Source organism: Oryzias melastigma, linkage group LG11 (genome assembly GCF_002922805.2).
Source record: "Oryzias melastigma strain HK-1 linkage group LG11, ASM292280v2, whole genome shotgun sequence".
Classification (NCBI taxonomy): domain Eukaryota; kingdom Metazoa; phylum Chordata; class Actinopteri; order Beloniformes; family Adrianichthyidae; genus Oryzias; species Oryzias melastigma.
The window spans coordinates 2,404,190-2,417,656 of NC_050522.1; the positions used below are offsets into that span (position 1 = coordinate 2,404,190).

The 13,467-nt window shown below is 41.7% G+C and overlaps 1 protein-coding gene across 1 annotated transcript in view; it reads right to left on the reverse strand.

Moving 5' to 3' along the window:
• The window catches only part of kcng2 (potassium voltage-gated channel, subfamily G, member 2), a 39,090-nt gene that overhangs the window by 16,961 nt on the left and 8,662 nt on the right, over positions 1–13,467 (reverse strand). Inside the window, exon 2 of the mRNA XM_024257941.2 lies at positions 10,152–11,019. Coding sequence (XP_024113709.1) covers positions 10,152–10,922 — 771 coding nt within the window. The 5' untranslated portion in view covers positions 10,923–11,019. The remainder of the gene's footprint in view (positions 1–10,151; positions 11,020–13,467) is intronic.

Sequence of the window (13,467 nt, forward strand, 5' to 3'; positions counted from 1 at the left end):
ACATATTTGCATGGTTTTATTCTGACTGTACTAGCTACTTTTTTTAGTTTGTTTTTGTCCACAAAGAGAATAGATAGAAAATTTAACTAACAGAAACATCAAATATTTACTACCTTCTAATGCAGAAAGCAAGTGTCCTGATGAAATGAGCCTAGAAATGGTACAAAAACCTACAGATAAATTTGTAAACTTGCTGGGCTATACAGCTATAGTAACTGCCATGAATGATATACTGAATGATAATAAGTAGGTCGCGGGCCGAACAGGATAAACATTTATTGAACACTCTAAAACTAAATTTTTAAACTTTAAATCCATAACTTTTTAACATAATTATAAACTAGATATATAGCATTACCTGTGATAATGCTAGTGTGAGTGCTGATAGCTGAAGATGCTGAAATTGATAGTTAAAACCACTGAAGATGATAGCTGAAAACGCTGAAGCTAATAGCCAGCTAAAATATTAACTAAATGTCAAATTAGCCTAAAAAAAACTTAAGTTAGCCAAAATAGCTAGCATGCAGGTGAAATATTAGCTAAACTCCAAAATAGCGTAAAAAATGTTACTAAATGCCAAAATAATCCAAAAAGCTAGTAGAATGACAATGTTTAAAACTTTAAAACTGTAACTTTTTAATATAATTATGAATAATAAAAAGGCAGGAATATTATTCCAGAATAAATCAACTTAAACCTTAAATAACTTTCAATATTTTACTCTCCATAAAAATATATTTTGTCAAAATTATACAAGTTAGAAATCAGCGGCAGATAACATCGGGTCATTAATAACAATTAAACAAAAGGATCTGGAGGGCCGGATATAATTACCCAGAGGGCCGGATCCGGCCCCCGGGCCTTGACTTTGACTCGTGCACTAGATTGTACTGTTTTTTAAATGATGAGTTTTATTGTAACCCATGTATTTGTAACATCTACATTTTTGACATGTTTTTATTATTAAAATAGCAAAGATATTTAGTTATTTGAAATACTAAATATAAATAAAAAAAACACAACTTTTTGTTTGATCAGTTACAGTTTAATTACGTTGGTATTTCATAGCATTGTACTGTAAATTTCACAGACATTACTTAAAGTGTGGAGTCTATCTTCACCTGACTCTTCAAACAGATGACAGCAAAATCCACCCATCAATCTTCAGACCATCCTTCATCCCTTCCAGGGTGACGGGGCTGCTGGAGCCAACCCAGCTACTGCTACACACTGAAAGGATCCCCCGCCTGTTGCAGGGTCACACACTCATGTGCACATCAATAGGAGCAATCTAGAGACACCACTACATCTATAAATCATGTCCTTGGACTGTGGGAGGAAGCCGGAGTTCCAGGAGAAAACCCACTCATGCATGAGGAGAACATGCAAACTCCACACAGGACGTCCCGGACAGGATTCCAACTAGAGCCTTCTCAATGTGAGGCGAGAGCGCTGACCACTGTGCAGCCTCACAAGAAAATCCATCAGATAACTTCTCAAAGTAGTGGGTCAAAACACAACGAACAGCACAACAGTACAGATCATTTCAATGGTTTTAGGGACATTTATTTATAAGACATTTATTCTTTTGATAAATCAGTTAACCCTTTTTAAATACTCATGACAACAGACACTGCCAAATGACCCTCTTCAAATCTTTACATACTTTGTTCTGAAAACATGAACACAAGTGGATACAAAATGGTTTGATTGACAGCTAACGGTAACCATCCTCACCTGTGACTGGTTTACCTGCTCTTAATGTGTGTGTACTTGAGGTCTTGGAGTTAGTGGGCTCCTTACAGACCCTTCATCCTTCATCCAGAGCTGCACTGACATTTTCGGATCTTGAATCACTTAGAAATAAGAGCTGTCAAAGAATCTACGGGAAAAGGTAACTGAACCAGACAGAACAGAAAAAAGATATAAGAATATATCCAAGAAGCTGAGAATGAAGTCAGCAGAGTTCAACCTTTGATCAAGAAGCTTCTGTTAAAACCAAACCACGGTCACTAATATTTCTGTCACAACTGCCAGAAAAATTGTTGTGGATGCAAAGAAAGACCCACAAATACCTTCAGCTGTGATCCAGGACTCTAAAAACTGTGGTGAGGATGTTTCAATAAGGAGGAAGCTGAAGAAAAATGGGCTGCATGGTCCAGTCACCAGAAGAAAACCTTTTTGGGGCAAAATGGACAATACGCCAAACAACACAGAGAAAAATCTCCAAACTTCTGGACCAAAATTATTTGGAGTGATGAGACCAAACGTGTGTTCAGACTGGACACATTTGGTTTGAACCAGAGTTCATTTCCCTCCATAATCCAGAACACATTTTCTGTCAGAATACAGCAGAGTGCACCCTGGTCCGGGACCAGGAACCGCTCTCTGACATATCTTTGAGGTGGTCTGGGTTCCTTTCTAATCAGACTCAGTTCCAGTTCGCTCTGAGTTTCCTTAGTCTGAGGATTCCCAGTGCTCAGGACAGAACAACTGAACCAAAACGATCCCCACAGCCGGGCTTTATGGGAGGAAAACAGAGAATACTGTAGATGCTCATGTGCTCAGATAAGCCAAGTCGACCTCAGCTCTGCAGACAGTTTCTAACTCTTTAAAGGAGGAGAGGGGGAGTCCCGTCAGCTGTGTCCCCCTCCCAGCTTGTTTTTAAGGTTTTTCCTCACAATGAGGATGTGTGATGACTCTTCTGCAGTTTATTTTAGGTCTTCAAAGGATTTCACTCAAAGATATGTCTACGTTTCATCCAGAACGTGTCAGAGTTGTCAGAACAGAGTTCTACTCCGAGGTCAGCCTCTAACCTGCCTTTCAAAACATGATTTGTTTTCCAATAGCCACACCGTCCCATCAGCAAAATATTAATAAGGAGCCATGGAGATCCTTTGGGAGTATTGACGCAGGCGCAGCCTCCAGGAAACTCTCAAACCAGCATACCATGATCCAATCAGCAAAGCAATAGTTATCAACACCACACATGCACCACAAAACTGCCCCAGTTTGAAAATTCTTTACAAATTCTTTTCAAATGTAAACTTATCTGGTCATTTTTTTATTTTTGTAAATCAAACATCTTCCCTGTCACAATATTGGGAAAAAATCCATAAAAGTTCTGAGATTGTGAAATAAACCCTTTGTGTTTAAAGAACTGGACGATTGAGCTATTTTTCACTTCTAGCTCTGAGATACAAGGTGATTATTTTTTTACTTATAAAACACTGAGACACAGAATGGAAAAAAAACAGAACAGCCAATGTGAAAGAAGCCTGTCAAATATCGGGAGAAGTTACTGTGAAAGTTTTTGTACTTTCCCGGGTAAGTCCAGCTAAAGCTGTTTATCTGAAAAACGAGCAGATCTTTCCGTGCTTGTTAGCACTGACAATTATTTTTTCATCTCAAGGAAATGTATTGTCTCTGACAGAGCGAGCAGCATTCTTCATATTTAATGAAGACGGAAAAGCTTTGGTTTTTCTAATCTGTGCTTTGATTTTTTTTAGAAAAAATAAGAAAAATGAAGGAAATAAAAAAAAATAGTTTATGTAACTATTTATTTTAAAAGTTTTTTTTTCCCCATTAATTTTTACTAATCATTTGCACTAGAAGGAACCATTCCACAAATCAGGAAACAAACTGGCTCTTCTCTTCACTCTGAACCTGAGCGATCTTCAGACTGTAGTTTGCTTCTGCTCAGCCTCAAGGTCTACCTCTGATTGTTTTCCAGATCTTCCTGATCACCTGGATCAGGGGCTTCATGTCTTAAAGCCTTTATGCTCAGAAACGTACATAAAGTGAGTGGAAATGTGCGTACACAAAATTTAGGATTTATAAACGAAAATCAGTTGAAAAATGAGGCAAGATGGCATTCTACTAGCTTTTGGACTGTTTTGGTGTTTATTAAGGTTTTTTAGGCTATTTTGGAGTTCAGCTAATATTTCAGCTACATGCCAGCTATTTTGGTTAATTTAGGCTTTTTTCAGTTTTTTAGGCTAATTTAGCTAGCTATCAGATTCAGTGTTTTTAGCTATCAGCTTCAGCATCTTCAGCGGCCAAATTCAGCTTACATCATTCCACTACCATTATTACAGGTTCACAGGTAATGTTATATATCTCCTTTTTAGTTATTTTAAATCTAATGATGGTCAAGATGTGTGCTTTACATCCAGTTTGCCCATGGCCCAATTAGTCGACTAATCTGAAAAAAATAATCGCTGAAAGAGCAAAGAAGCCCAGAGATCTCTTTAAAGTGTGTTACTTGGTGCAGAGAAGTAACCAAAATTTTTTAGAAGCAAAAACCATTTCCTTTCTCCACGCAGAGAACTGCAGGTTTTTGTTCAGCTTTTCTGTCTGTGCTGCTAGAAGCAGCTATAAACACGTTGTTGCGTCGTTTTCACACGCTTCTGGAGAGAGACACGTCGTCTCGTTATTCTATCAGGCGGAGTTCAGGACTCTCAGCCCTAATGAAACACCTTCTCGCCTCTTATGGTGGGAAGATGGAGACTTCTCAGGATTTTTTTTAGCTGCAGGTGCAATGATGCCGTTTTCTGAGTTCTGGAAATCAAAGCTTAAATTTTTCTGTTTGATTCCAATTTCTGAACCAGATTTATTCAGGCGTTTGGTGACGCCTCATTGCAGATGAGATGATCCTGTGTTTCATGTCTTTACTCAGCTTTTACCCTCTTTGTTTTTCGCGCATTGATTTTCCGTTTGAAGTTGACACTCCTCAAACAAAGGCCGCCCGCCCCTCCTTTGCCTCGCTGATGAATGTATAACTTTGACAGAGAAGCTGCAGGGTGCTCCTTTAATCATAATCTTCTCTGCTTGACGCCATTCAGGCGATGAATTAGTGAGGCGCAGAGGAGCTCCACAGGCTGACATGCGGGGCAGGGGCGGACATGAAAAGCTTTAATATGCCTTTTTGCTCCACTCGTGTGAACTGTGACAGCATGTGTTGTTAGTCATATCAAAAGCCTGAGGTGGCGATATTTCTCCCCCTGCCAGATGATAGCTGAGCACAGCAACAAGTGGTTGCTGGTTACGTTGGAGCATTATTCATGCTGAGGTATTTCAAACTTTTAATCTTTTGCTTTTAAAGTCAAACACTAATGATTAGATCAGGTCCATGGTGCTCCAGAACTTCCCTAAAACTCTCAGAAATAAAATACAGGGCAGCTCTTTCCGTGCTGGTTAACGCTGTGATTTTGTCATCTCCAAAGAATGTGATGTCTCTGACAGCGCGAGCGGCGGCTTCTTATGAAGACGGAAAAGCTTCTGTTTTACTTAATGTGCACTTTGATTTTTTTATCCATCAATTTTCTAAACCCGCTAAATCCCATTCTGGGCCACAGGATTGCCGGATCCCGTCCCGGCTGCTGCTGACCGTGGACAGGTCACCAGTCTGTCGCAGAGCCACACAATCCCTCACACGAAAAGTGACCAATCAACCTATGAAGAACATGCAAACTCCACACAGAAAGGATTCAAACCACTATGCTAACCACTGCGGCACCATGCAAGACCTGATGTTCACTTTTTTTTCCAAATTTGTAAAGTTGGAAAAAAAACCAAAGATTTAAATAAAGCAGTTGACTGAAAAAGACACACTGATTGATCGATTTCTACCCTGGGTTTTCAAGCCAGCGCCTTCTTGCTGTGAGGCGGTAGTGCTAACGACCCAATCACGCCACCACGCTGTCCTTGATTTCCAGCTCCAACCAAATGAGGTCAATTCAGTCGCCATTTTTTATTTTTTTTGTGTTACAGACGCCGCCATGTTGGAACCACAAATCACCGGTAGACAGTGATTGGTCTGAGTCGGTTTGAGTTAATATTTCTATGGCAACCACTCTAACCAATCAGGAGTGAGCTTGCTGAAAGTTCACACCCCTACCACTTGAAAACGTGCTTCATGGTGCAAACGTTCAGTGCGAGACCGCCTACTATTATTGAGGCGTCTGATTGGTCAGTTTATAACTTGAATAAATTTTACTACAGAAAAAATATGAAAAAAGATGATTGTCAAGAAGATGTTAACAAATATCAGAGCAAGAATGGTTCTCCTGAAAAAAGAGTGACTATTTCTTAGTAGAAGTTTATGGGATTTTGCTTCTTGGAACCATCTGATACTTCCTGTTTGGAACGCCAGAGGGGCGGAGTTACTCATTTCAGTTCCCTTATACAGTCAAAGCAGCACACGCTCTGTCCCTGTTACCCACTCTGCATCACTCTGTTCATCCTCTGAGCCTCTGCACACAATCAGAAATGTTAGTGTTCATTCTGACATGCCTCCCCCTCTGACAGTGTTTCACTTCAACTGTTGCTCCTCATCCTCCAGTGTCGGATCAGCAGATAGAGCGACGCACAATTTAAGATGAAAGAAGCAACAGAGCTGAACCCAGTCAGCAGGTACAAGTCTGGAACTCCTCATTACTTTATCCTGACAGCAGCATCACTTTTCTGGGTTTTATGAATAAAAGTCAAAATTTAGAGATAATTAAATGTCTTCTTTCTATGATGTCAAGCTGAGATATTAAAGCCTTCAGAGAAATAAATTAGCTTTACACGCTTCAACTATAATTAACTGTTTAATGAAGAAATTCCCTTTTGAAGAATTTGGCAGATTTGAGTTAATTTAGTTCATTGCACATTTAATTAACTACTTATACTGATGGTACGACAACTCTTTTTTTAACTATAAACATTAGGAGCTATATTTTACCATTAGGGAAAAGCAAACATAATATAAATTCTTAACAAAACAAAAATGTTTGACGTTATCTGGTCCCTAAGTGTTTTTAGGCTGTAAGTCCCACTACAATCATCTTTTGATCTATTTTCAAAGCGTTTTCTGTGTTTTTTTTAACTATGAATATGCTGTATTAGCCAAAACCTAAAAACCTGTGATCTTTTCTAGGACATAGTTTCTGCAGAGCAGCAGGAGCTCATTAGAAATTCTCCTCTGAGTTTTAGGGATCCCTGTCTCCCCCTCTGGTCATCACATGAGTACTAGCACTTCCTGGGTCTTCCCATCAGCCCCTGCTGTGTCTCCCAGACGCCCCACAGCCGTTTTCCATCTGCATTCACTTGCACAGTTCAGCCAGAGTCTTGTTTGTGACATTTTACCTGCATCATCCTGACCTGACCTTCTGTTTTATCTGACCCTACTTTGTCTTCGACTCTGACCGTTTGCCGCCTGCCCTGACCCTCGCTTGGACCCTGACCTCCTTTTTGTTCTCTGATGCCCTCATGCTCATGTTTGACCCCCCCCTGCCTGACCCTGATTTAGCCTTGTGGGCTTTTAGCTGTGCTTCACTCCTGTTCTCCTATCTGTGCCAAACAAACCCGTTGCTCTTGGATCCAGCCGTCTGCCCTTTCTGTGACAGTTAGCTCAGAGCAAACCCAACCTCTCTTTCCCTCCCCAGTACTGAGAGCTCATAGAGAGCTTGTGGCCCTCTCAGCGTATTTCTGCATCACAAATACGTTTTTATCTGCTCCTGATTCACAACGATTACAATAAAGAAATGTGCTGTCCAGCTGAATTTTTTTTTATATACAGTCAGGCCAAAGGTTTGGACACACCTCCTCATTCAATGTGTTTTTTTATATCCGTGATTATTTAAATTGTAGATTCCAGTGGCGGGCCGTCAGGGCCTGCAAGGCCTTCTCTGCTGGCCTAAAAATATCTGAATCACAGACTGATATTAATTATTATTTATTTCCGTGAATACGTATTCTATAATTCCAAATGCTCTGTCTTCGTCCTTTCATTGCTGTCTCCCTGGCTGCGCTGCTTCCAGACGTGTATTTTCCTATTTAAGCATTAACCAATCACATTGCAGCACCATTTGTTGCTAGGGTCAAAGAAATCTGCCCGGAGGCCTTCACAATCAGTTCTGCGGGCCCTGTAGCATAAAATAATTGTCGACCAAACTGTTGCTTCAACCAATCAGATTTGGAGTAGGCGACACCAAGGCCAGCTAGCAGGCGCACGGAAACGTCATCATTTTCACGAGCTTTGATTGGATAGCTCGCAGCTCGCTCTGGTTCTGCGTTATGTGACGGACACAGGTGCCGAGGAGCGGCGTGTCAGGTTTGAAGATGTTGCCAGTGGAAAGCGTCTCATCGTCTGATTTTTGGTGGAAAATGAATGTCTGGGTAAAGTTGTGGCACAGTTTTGTCTGGCACGGGTAAAGGAGTTCCGTGACTCCGTTGAGCGGGAGTGAAGCTGAAATCTACGAGGCCCCTGAACGCACCACGGGCGGGTGCAGCGCAAAATCCTCGCGCGCACTACCGACAATATTATTTTCCAGACACAGACCAGATTTCAAGATCACAAAAACTGATGTTTGTCTCCCTCCTGGACCACAAGAGGCTTCAGGAATACCAGAACATTTCCCGCATGCAGCCTTTTCCAGCTTATCACAGCCACGGAACACTTTCTATCTGCGAAACGCACGGATTCTGCACAACAGAGTGATCGAAATCTTGAGGATAGAAAGGATGGATTTTGTGTTTAAATAATCTGGATTTTTGGTGAGTAAAATTTTGCTATCTCCCTACATAATATTGAAATTTTATCAGGTTATTTTTTATGCTTTTGGTGTGTGTGTGGCAGCTGTACCTGCACTAGAAGTTTTATTGCCATAAAATAGTTAATGAGGGTTGGATTGATTCAGATGGAGCACTACTGAAGGCCTAGGTGTGAAATGCACGGCCCGCCACTGGTAGATTCTCACTGAAGCATCAAAACTATGAATGAACACATGTGGAGTTATTACTTTACCAAAAAAAAGGTGAAATAGCTAAAATTGTGTTTGATATTTCAGTGTCTTTGCCCTGATTAATGCTTTACACACTCTTGTCATTCTCTTGCTGAGCTTCCAGACGTAGTCATCTGAAATGGTTTTCCAACAATCCTTAAAGAGTTCTCAGAGGTGTTCAGTACATCTTTGCCTTCACTCTGCAGTCCGATCACCCCAAAACATCTCAGTGGGGTTCAGGTCCAGCTGACCGTGGAGGCCAGGTCATCTCCATCACTCTCCTTCTTGGTCAAAGAACTCTTACAGCCTTCAGTGAGAATCTACAATGTAGATTAAAATGAAGAAACCCATTGAATGAGGAGGTGTGTCCAAACTTCTGGCCTATAGTGTATGTCCTCCATCATCAGGAACAATGTCACAAGAACTTATCAAAAACACCATTTTCATTGGTGTGGGTCTCTAATTTGTCCAGAAAAGTTCATCTTCTCATGAGAGGTTCACTATCTTTTTCTCCCTAAAACTACAAGAAAACTTCTATATTTAAAAGGAAAAAGTGAGCAAATCCATATTTTATACTGAATTCCACAAGCAGAAGCTTACTTTAGGTTTTCCTCTGTGTGTCTGTTCCCTAGATTCACACAGAAAAAAAAAGTTAACTTCTGAATTCAAAGTCAGATGACACACTTCCAGCAGACGTATTTAAAGGTTTCACTGATCAAATGGTCTGGGAGAGACTTGGGTAAACATGCTATATGAAAACCGATACACAATCCCAGTTATATAACTATAATAGGCTTATTTTGTTTGCTGAATGGCTGTGGGATTTTGCAAGCGAGCTGAAATGCATTCAGTCATTTCAATAGACATGAATGCAGTGTTTCCTGTTGGTGTGTGAACACCAGTCCCACAGGACTGCATGCAGGAGCAGGCAGCATCCATGTCATCCGTGCATGTGTGCTGCTTCATTAACATGATGAAATGCGCTGCAGCTACTGTACAACACGCCACCCTGAGGCTGTGTCCAAACAACACACAACGCTGCGCCCACATTTGAAAAAAAAACGGCTGTCATGCCTCATGAAAATCGGTTTGGCATTTCTCACACAACAAAGTAATACTCTCTGGGGCCTACACATTGTAATTACTGTCTTCTTCAATTTGTTTTTTCAAAATGGGAAATCAATCCTGCCTTATTGAAGCAGCACTTTTCCTGCCTGCCTGAGAACTTCAGAAGAATTGTGGCTGCAAAAGCTTCAGCATTTCTGATTTCAACTCTACAAACATATTAGTTGTCAAATGCAATACCAACTACCTTCTAAGGTTCATTTAGGCACCCTTTACACACGAAGGAGTAAGTATGGGGAATGAAAGGAGAAGACTCACCCTCTCCTCCTCCTCTCTGAGATCAGGCATGGTGCTGACACACAGCGTCACGGCAGTGATGGCTACAAACAACACGGACAGGCAGGCAAAGATTTTTCCTGGTAGCCCAGAGTGGGGGTTCTCCACCATGTCCCTCAGCCTCCTCATGCAGCCCCCTGTGAAGGTCTCCTCCGGCCCCCCCGGAGGCTGCTGGCTCTCCTCGCAGGACTGTGGTAAGGTGAGCTCGGCCTCCTCCTCCTCCAGCCTCAGCTGCTCTTTGTACTCCTCCTGCCTGAGGCGCAGCTTCCGGAGGCAGCACCACTCCAGGTTGTTCTCCTCCACGCCCCAGTAGAGCAGCTCCTCCTGGAAGGACAGGGCGCACATCTCCCTCAGGAGCCTCAGCTTCCCTGCTGCCAGAAAAGTCACGATGATGCGAAAGGCAGATGGGCTTCTGTCAAAGAAATACTCGTTGCGGCTGCCATCGTAGTCGTCGCACACGTCCATGATCTCTGCCTCGTTACTGCAGCTGTGCAGCTTGCCCAGTCGGGTCAAGGGGAACTCATCCAGAGTGGACCAGGGGATGTGGTACTTGATACCCCCCACATTGATGATGGCTGCTCTGTCAGCCAAGCCCATATCTCCTCCATCCTGCTGGTGGAGAAGGAGCTGGGCTCGCTTGTAGAACAAACCTTTTTTGGAGGTAACTTCTTGTGGATTCTCCACACGGTTGAAGTGGAAGGTGGTGAACTGCTGCTCTTTACTCCCTGCCAGGAAGGCCACCTCCTGGTACATCCCTGCAGCTCTGCCGGAGGACTCTGTCCTGCACAATGCAACAAGAGGCCTTCACAGCATCTGTGGAGGGAGATCTGGGTCCTCACACCTCCAGTCTCTGTGTGACAGCAGAAGGAAACAACCATGTCAGCTGCACAGCATAAAAGGAGACCGAATGTCTTTAGTCTGTTAACTATTAGCTTGTTGGATGTAGAAACATTTTCATTTTACAACTTTCCCTCATTGAACCAATGAATCATATCTAATAGAAGCTAATTCAGGGGAAATAACAGCTTTCAGTCATGCAAAAAGTCATCTGCATTTAGAAGAGAAACAAATCCAGAAAGAAAACAAGGCTTGACGATAGGTGTCAGAATTATCATGGAAAAAAATAAAATAAAATCAACCCCAAATTTGTTACAAATATGATTATTTGTTTGGTAATGAACTGCCCAGAACTTTAATGAAAACTGGTTGTCGATCATATTTTAACTTCTGCTTCTCTTCCTTGATCTCATTAAAGACCCACTGATAAAAACTGTGTTTTTGACACGCTCATTACAGTCATGCTTTCAATGCAGTCATGAACTCCGAGCAAGAAACTAAGAAACTCCTCTGCAAAGAAAATGAATCTTATTAGAACAAGTTCTTTATACAATAACAACCTATTGGAGCACTTTGAAGTTATGCTACGCTTTCAAGTCAATGGAAATGACATGAATAACATTGTTTTGCTGCTTAATGCCTCACTGGGCTTTGAGACAAATCTTCATTAAACACACAGCATTAACTATGCACCACTGCAGTGAGCCGATCTCAGCAGGCTGAGGAAAACACGACAAGAAGAGCGTCCGACAAACAAGCCTGTGACACTTATTCAAAGTTTCATCTTTGTGGTAATCGTTTATTCATTTTCCATTTCACGCAGACACACAATCTATTATTCAAAGCAGCCTTTCTCCCAAGACGAACAATAACCTACATTCAGAAGGACATCATCCAGACTGTACAGTTGTTTCCGGTGCAAGCTCATCTGCTGTGTGGGAAATGCAAAGCAGGAACTTTCAGATGTGAATAAATCCCAGACATGACAGAACAACATCCAAAGAATGAAAAAATAATGAAACAAAATGACAAAATACCGAGACAAACCTGTGCTGTCCCGCCTGCATATTTAAGTCTTTTTGTTCTCAGAGAACAACATGCGTGCTGTGAGCTTCTGCAGATGGAAAATCGTTTTTGATTTAGAAAATCTTTGTAAACAAAGACTTTTTTATCAACTGTTATGAGCCTTTGATAGCCGAGGCCTGGTGTTTGCCTCCTGCTGCTCTGTCTTCACTCCATGATTGCTCCAACGTGTCAGTCTGGGTCCACAGAAGACATTTACATCTATTTACACATTTCTGGGGCTTTTTTTTACTTCTAACCCACACACTCACACACAGCAGCTTAGCAAGGAGCTGCTGACAGGAGCAGTTTACTGAGCGGGACGCTCAAGCCTGGGAGGGGGCCTTCATAGGGAAGGGGAGGATAAATTTAAGCCGGGAGGCTCTCCAACCACACCAGAGTGAGATGTCGTGACGCTTCACAAGTTTTTCTGGGAGTGAGTCTGGAAAAGTGCTTAATTCAACACTTTTACAGCTTCAGAAAAGCAGCAGGACAGAGATGATTCTGAAAAACCTGATTTTAGATCACTGCATGACGTCTGCATCAGGACGGCGGTGGAGGATCTCTAAATACAAAACACCATCCAAGCTACCTGCTGTTGTTGTCTTAACCCTTAGTCAAATGCATCTGTGCAGAGGTTGACCCGTCCTGGTAGATTTTTGGCTTGTCCAGGCCCGTTTGTAGAGAGAAGCGGCTGTATCTAAAGGGGTGTGCAGGAGATACTTAAGACCCCATAGAACGCCTGTAGGCTGTCCACACAAGCTACACTCTGACTGTCTAATTTCTGCACACGTCCATGCATGTACAATTACCCTTAGTTTAATATTCGCTATGCTACTTCTGAAGCATGCATGTTAAAAAAATGTGCATAATCATTTTACCTATTTATCTGATAGGTACCAGTTTGTTAATGTAAATGAACAGTCCTCTCATTGTACTCGAGTTAGCTACGGAGTCCCTCAGGGCTTAGTTCTAGGGGCCATCCTGTTAATGCTTTACATAGGCCCTTAGGAAACATAATCAGGTGCATTTTCTCCGTTATGCGGATGATACACAGCTGTATTTATCCATTAAACCAGACCAGAATGACCACCTAGAGAAACTGAATTCATGCATCAGAGACATTAAGACCTGGATGACAATTAATTACCTCCTCCTAAACCCAGAAAAAACTGAGGTCATGATACTGGGTCCTAAACACCTGAGAAATGCTCTCTCAGATCAGATAGATAAATATTAACCCTAATTCTACAGTCAGAAACTTGGGGTTTTTATTTGACCAGGATTTATCATTTAAGGCTCACATATCTGAAGCTTGTAAAACTGCATTTTTTCATCTACGTAATATAGCTAGGATCAGGAATATGTTATCTAAAAGTGACGCTGAAAAACTCATCCA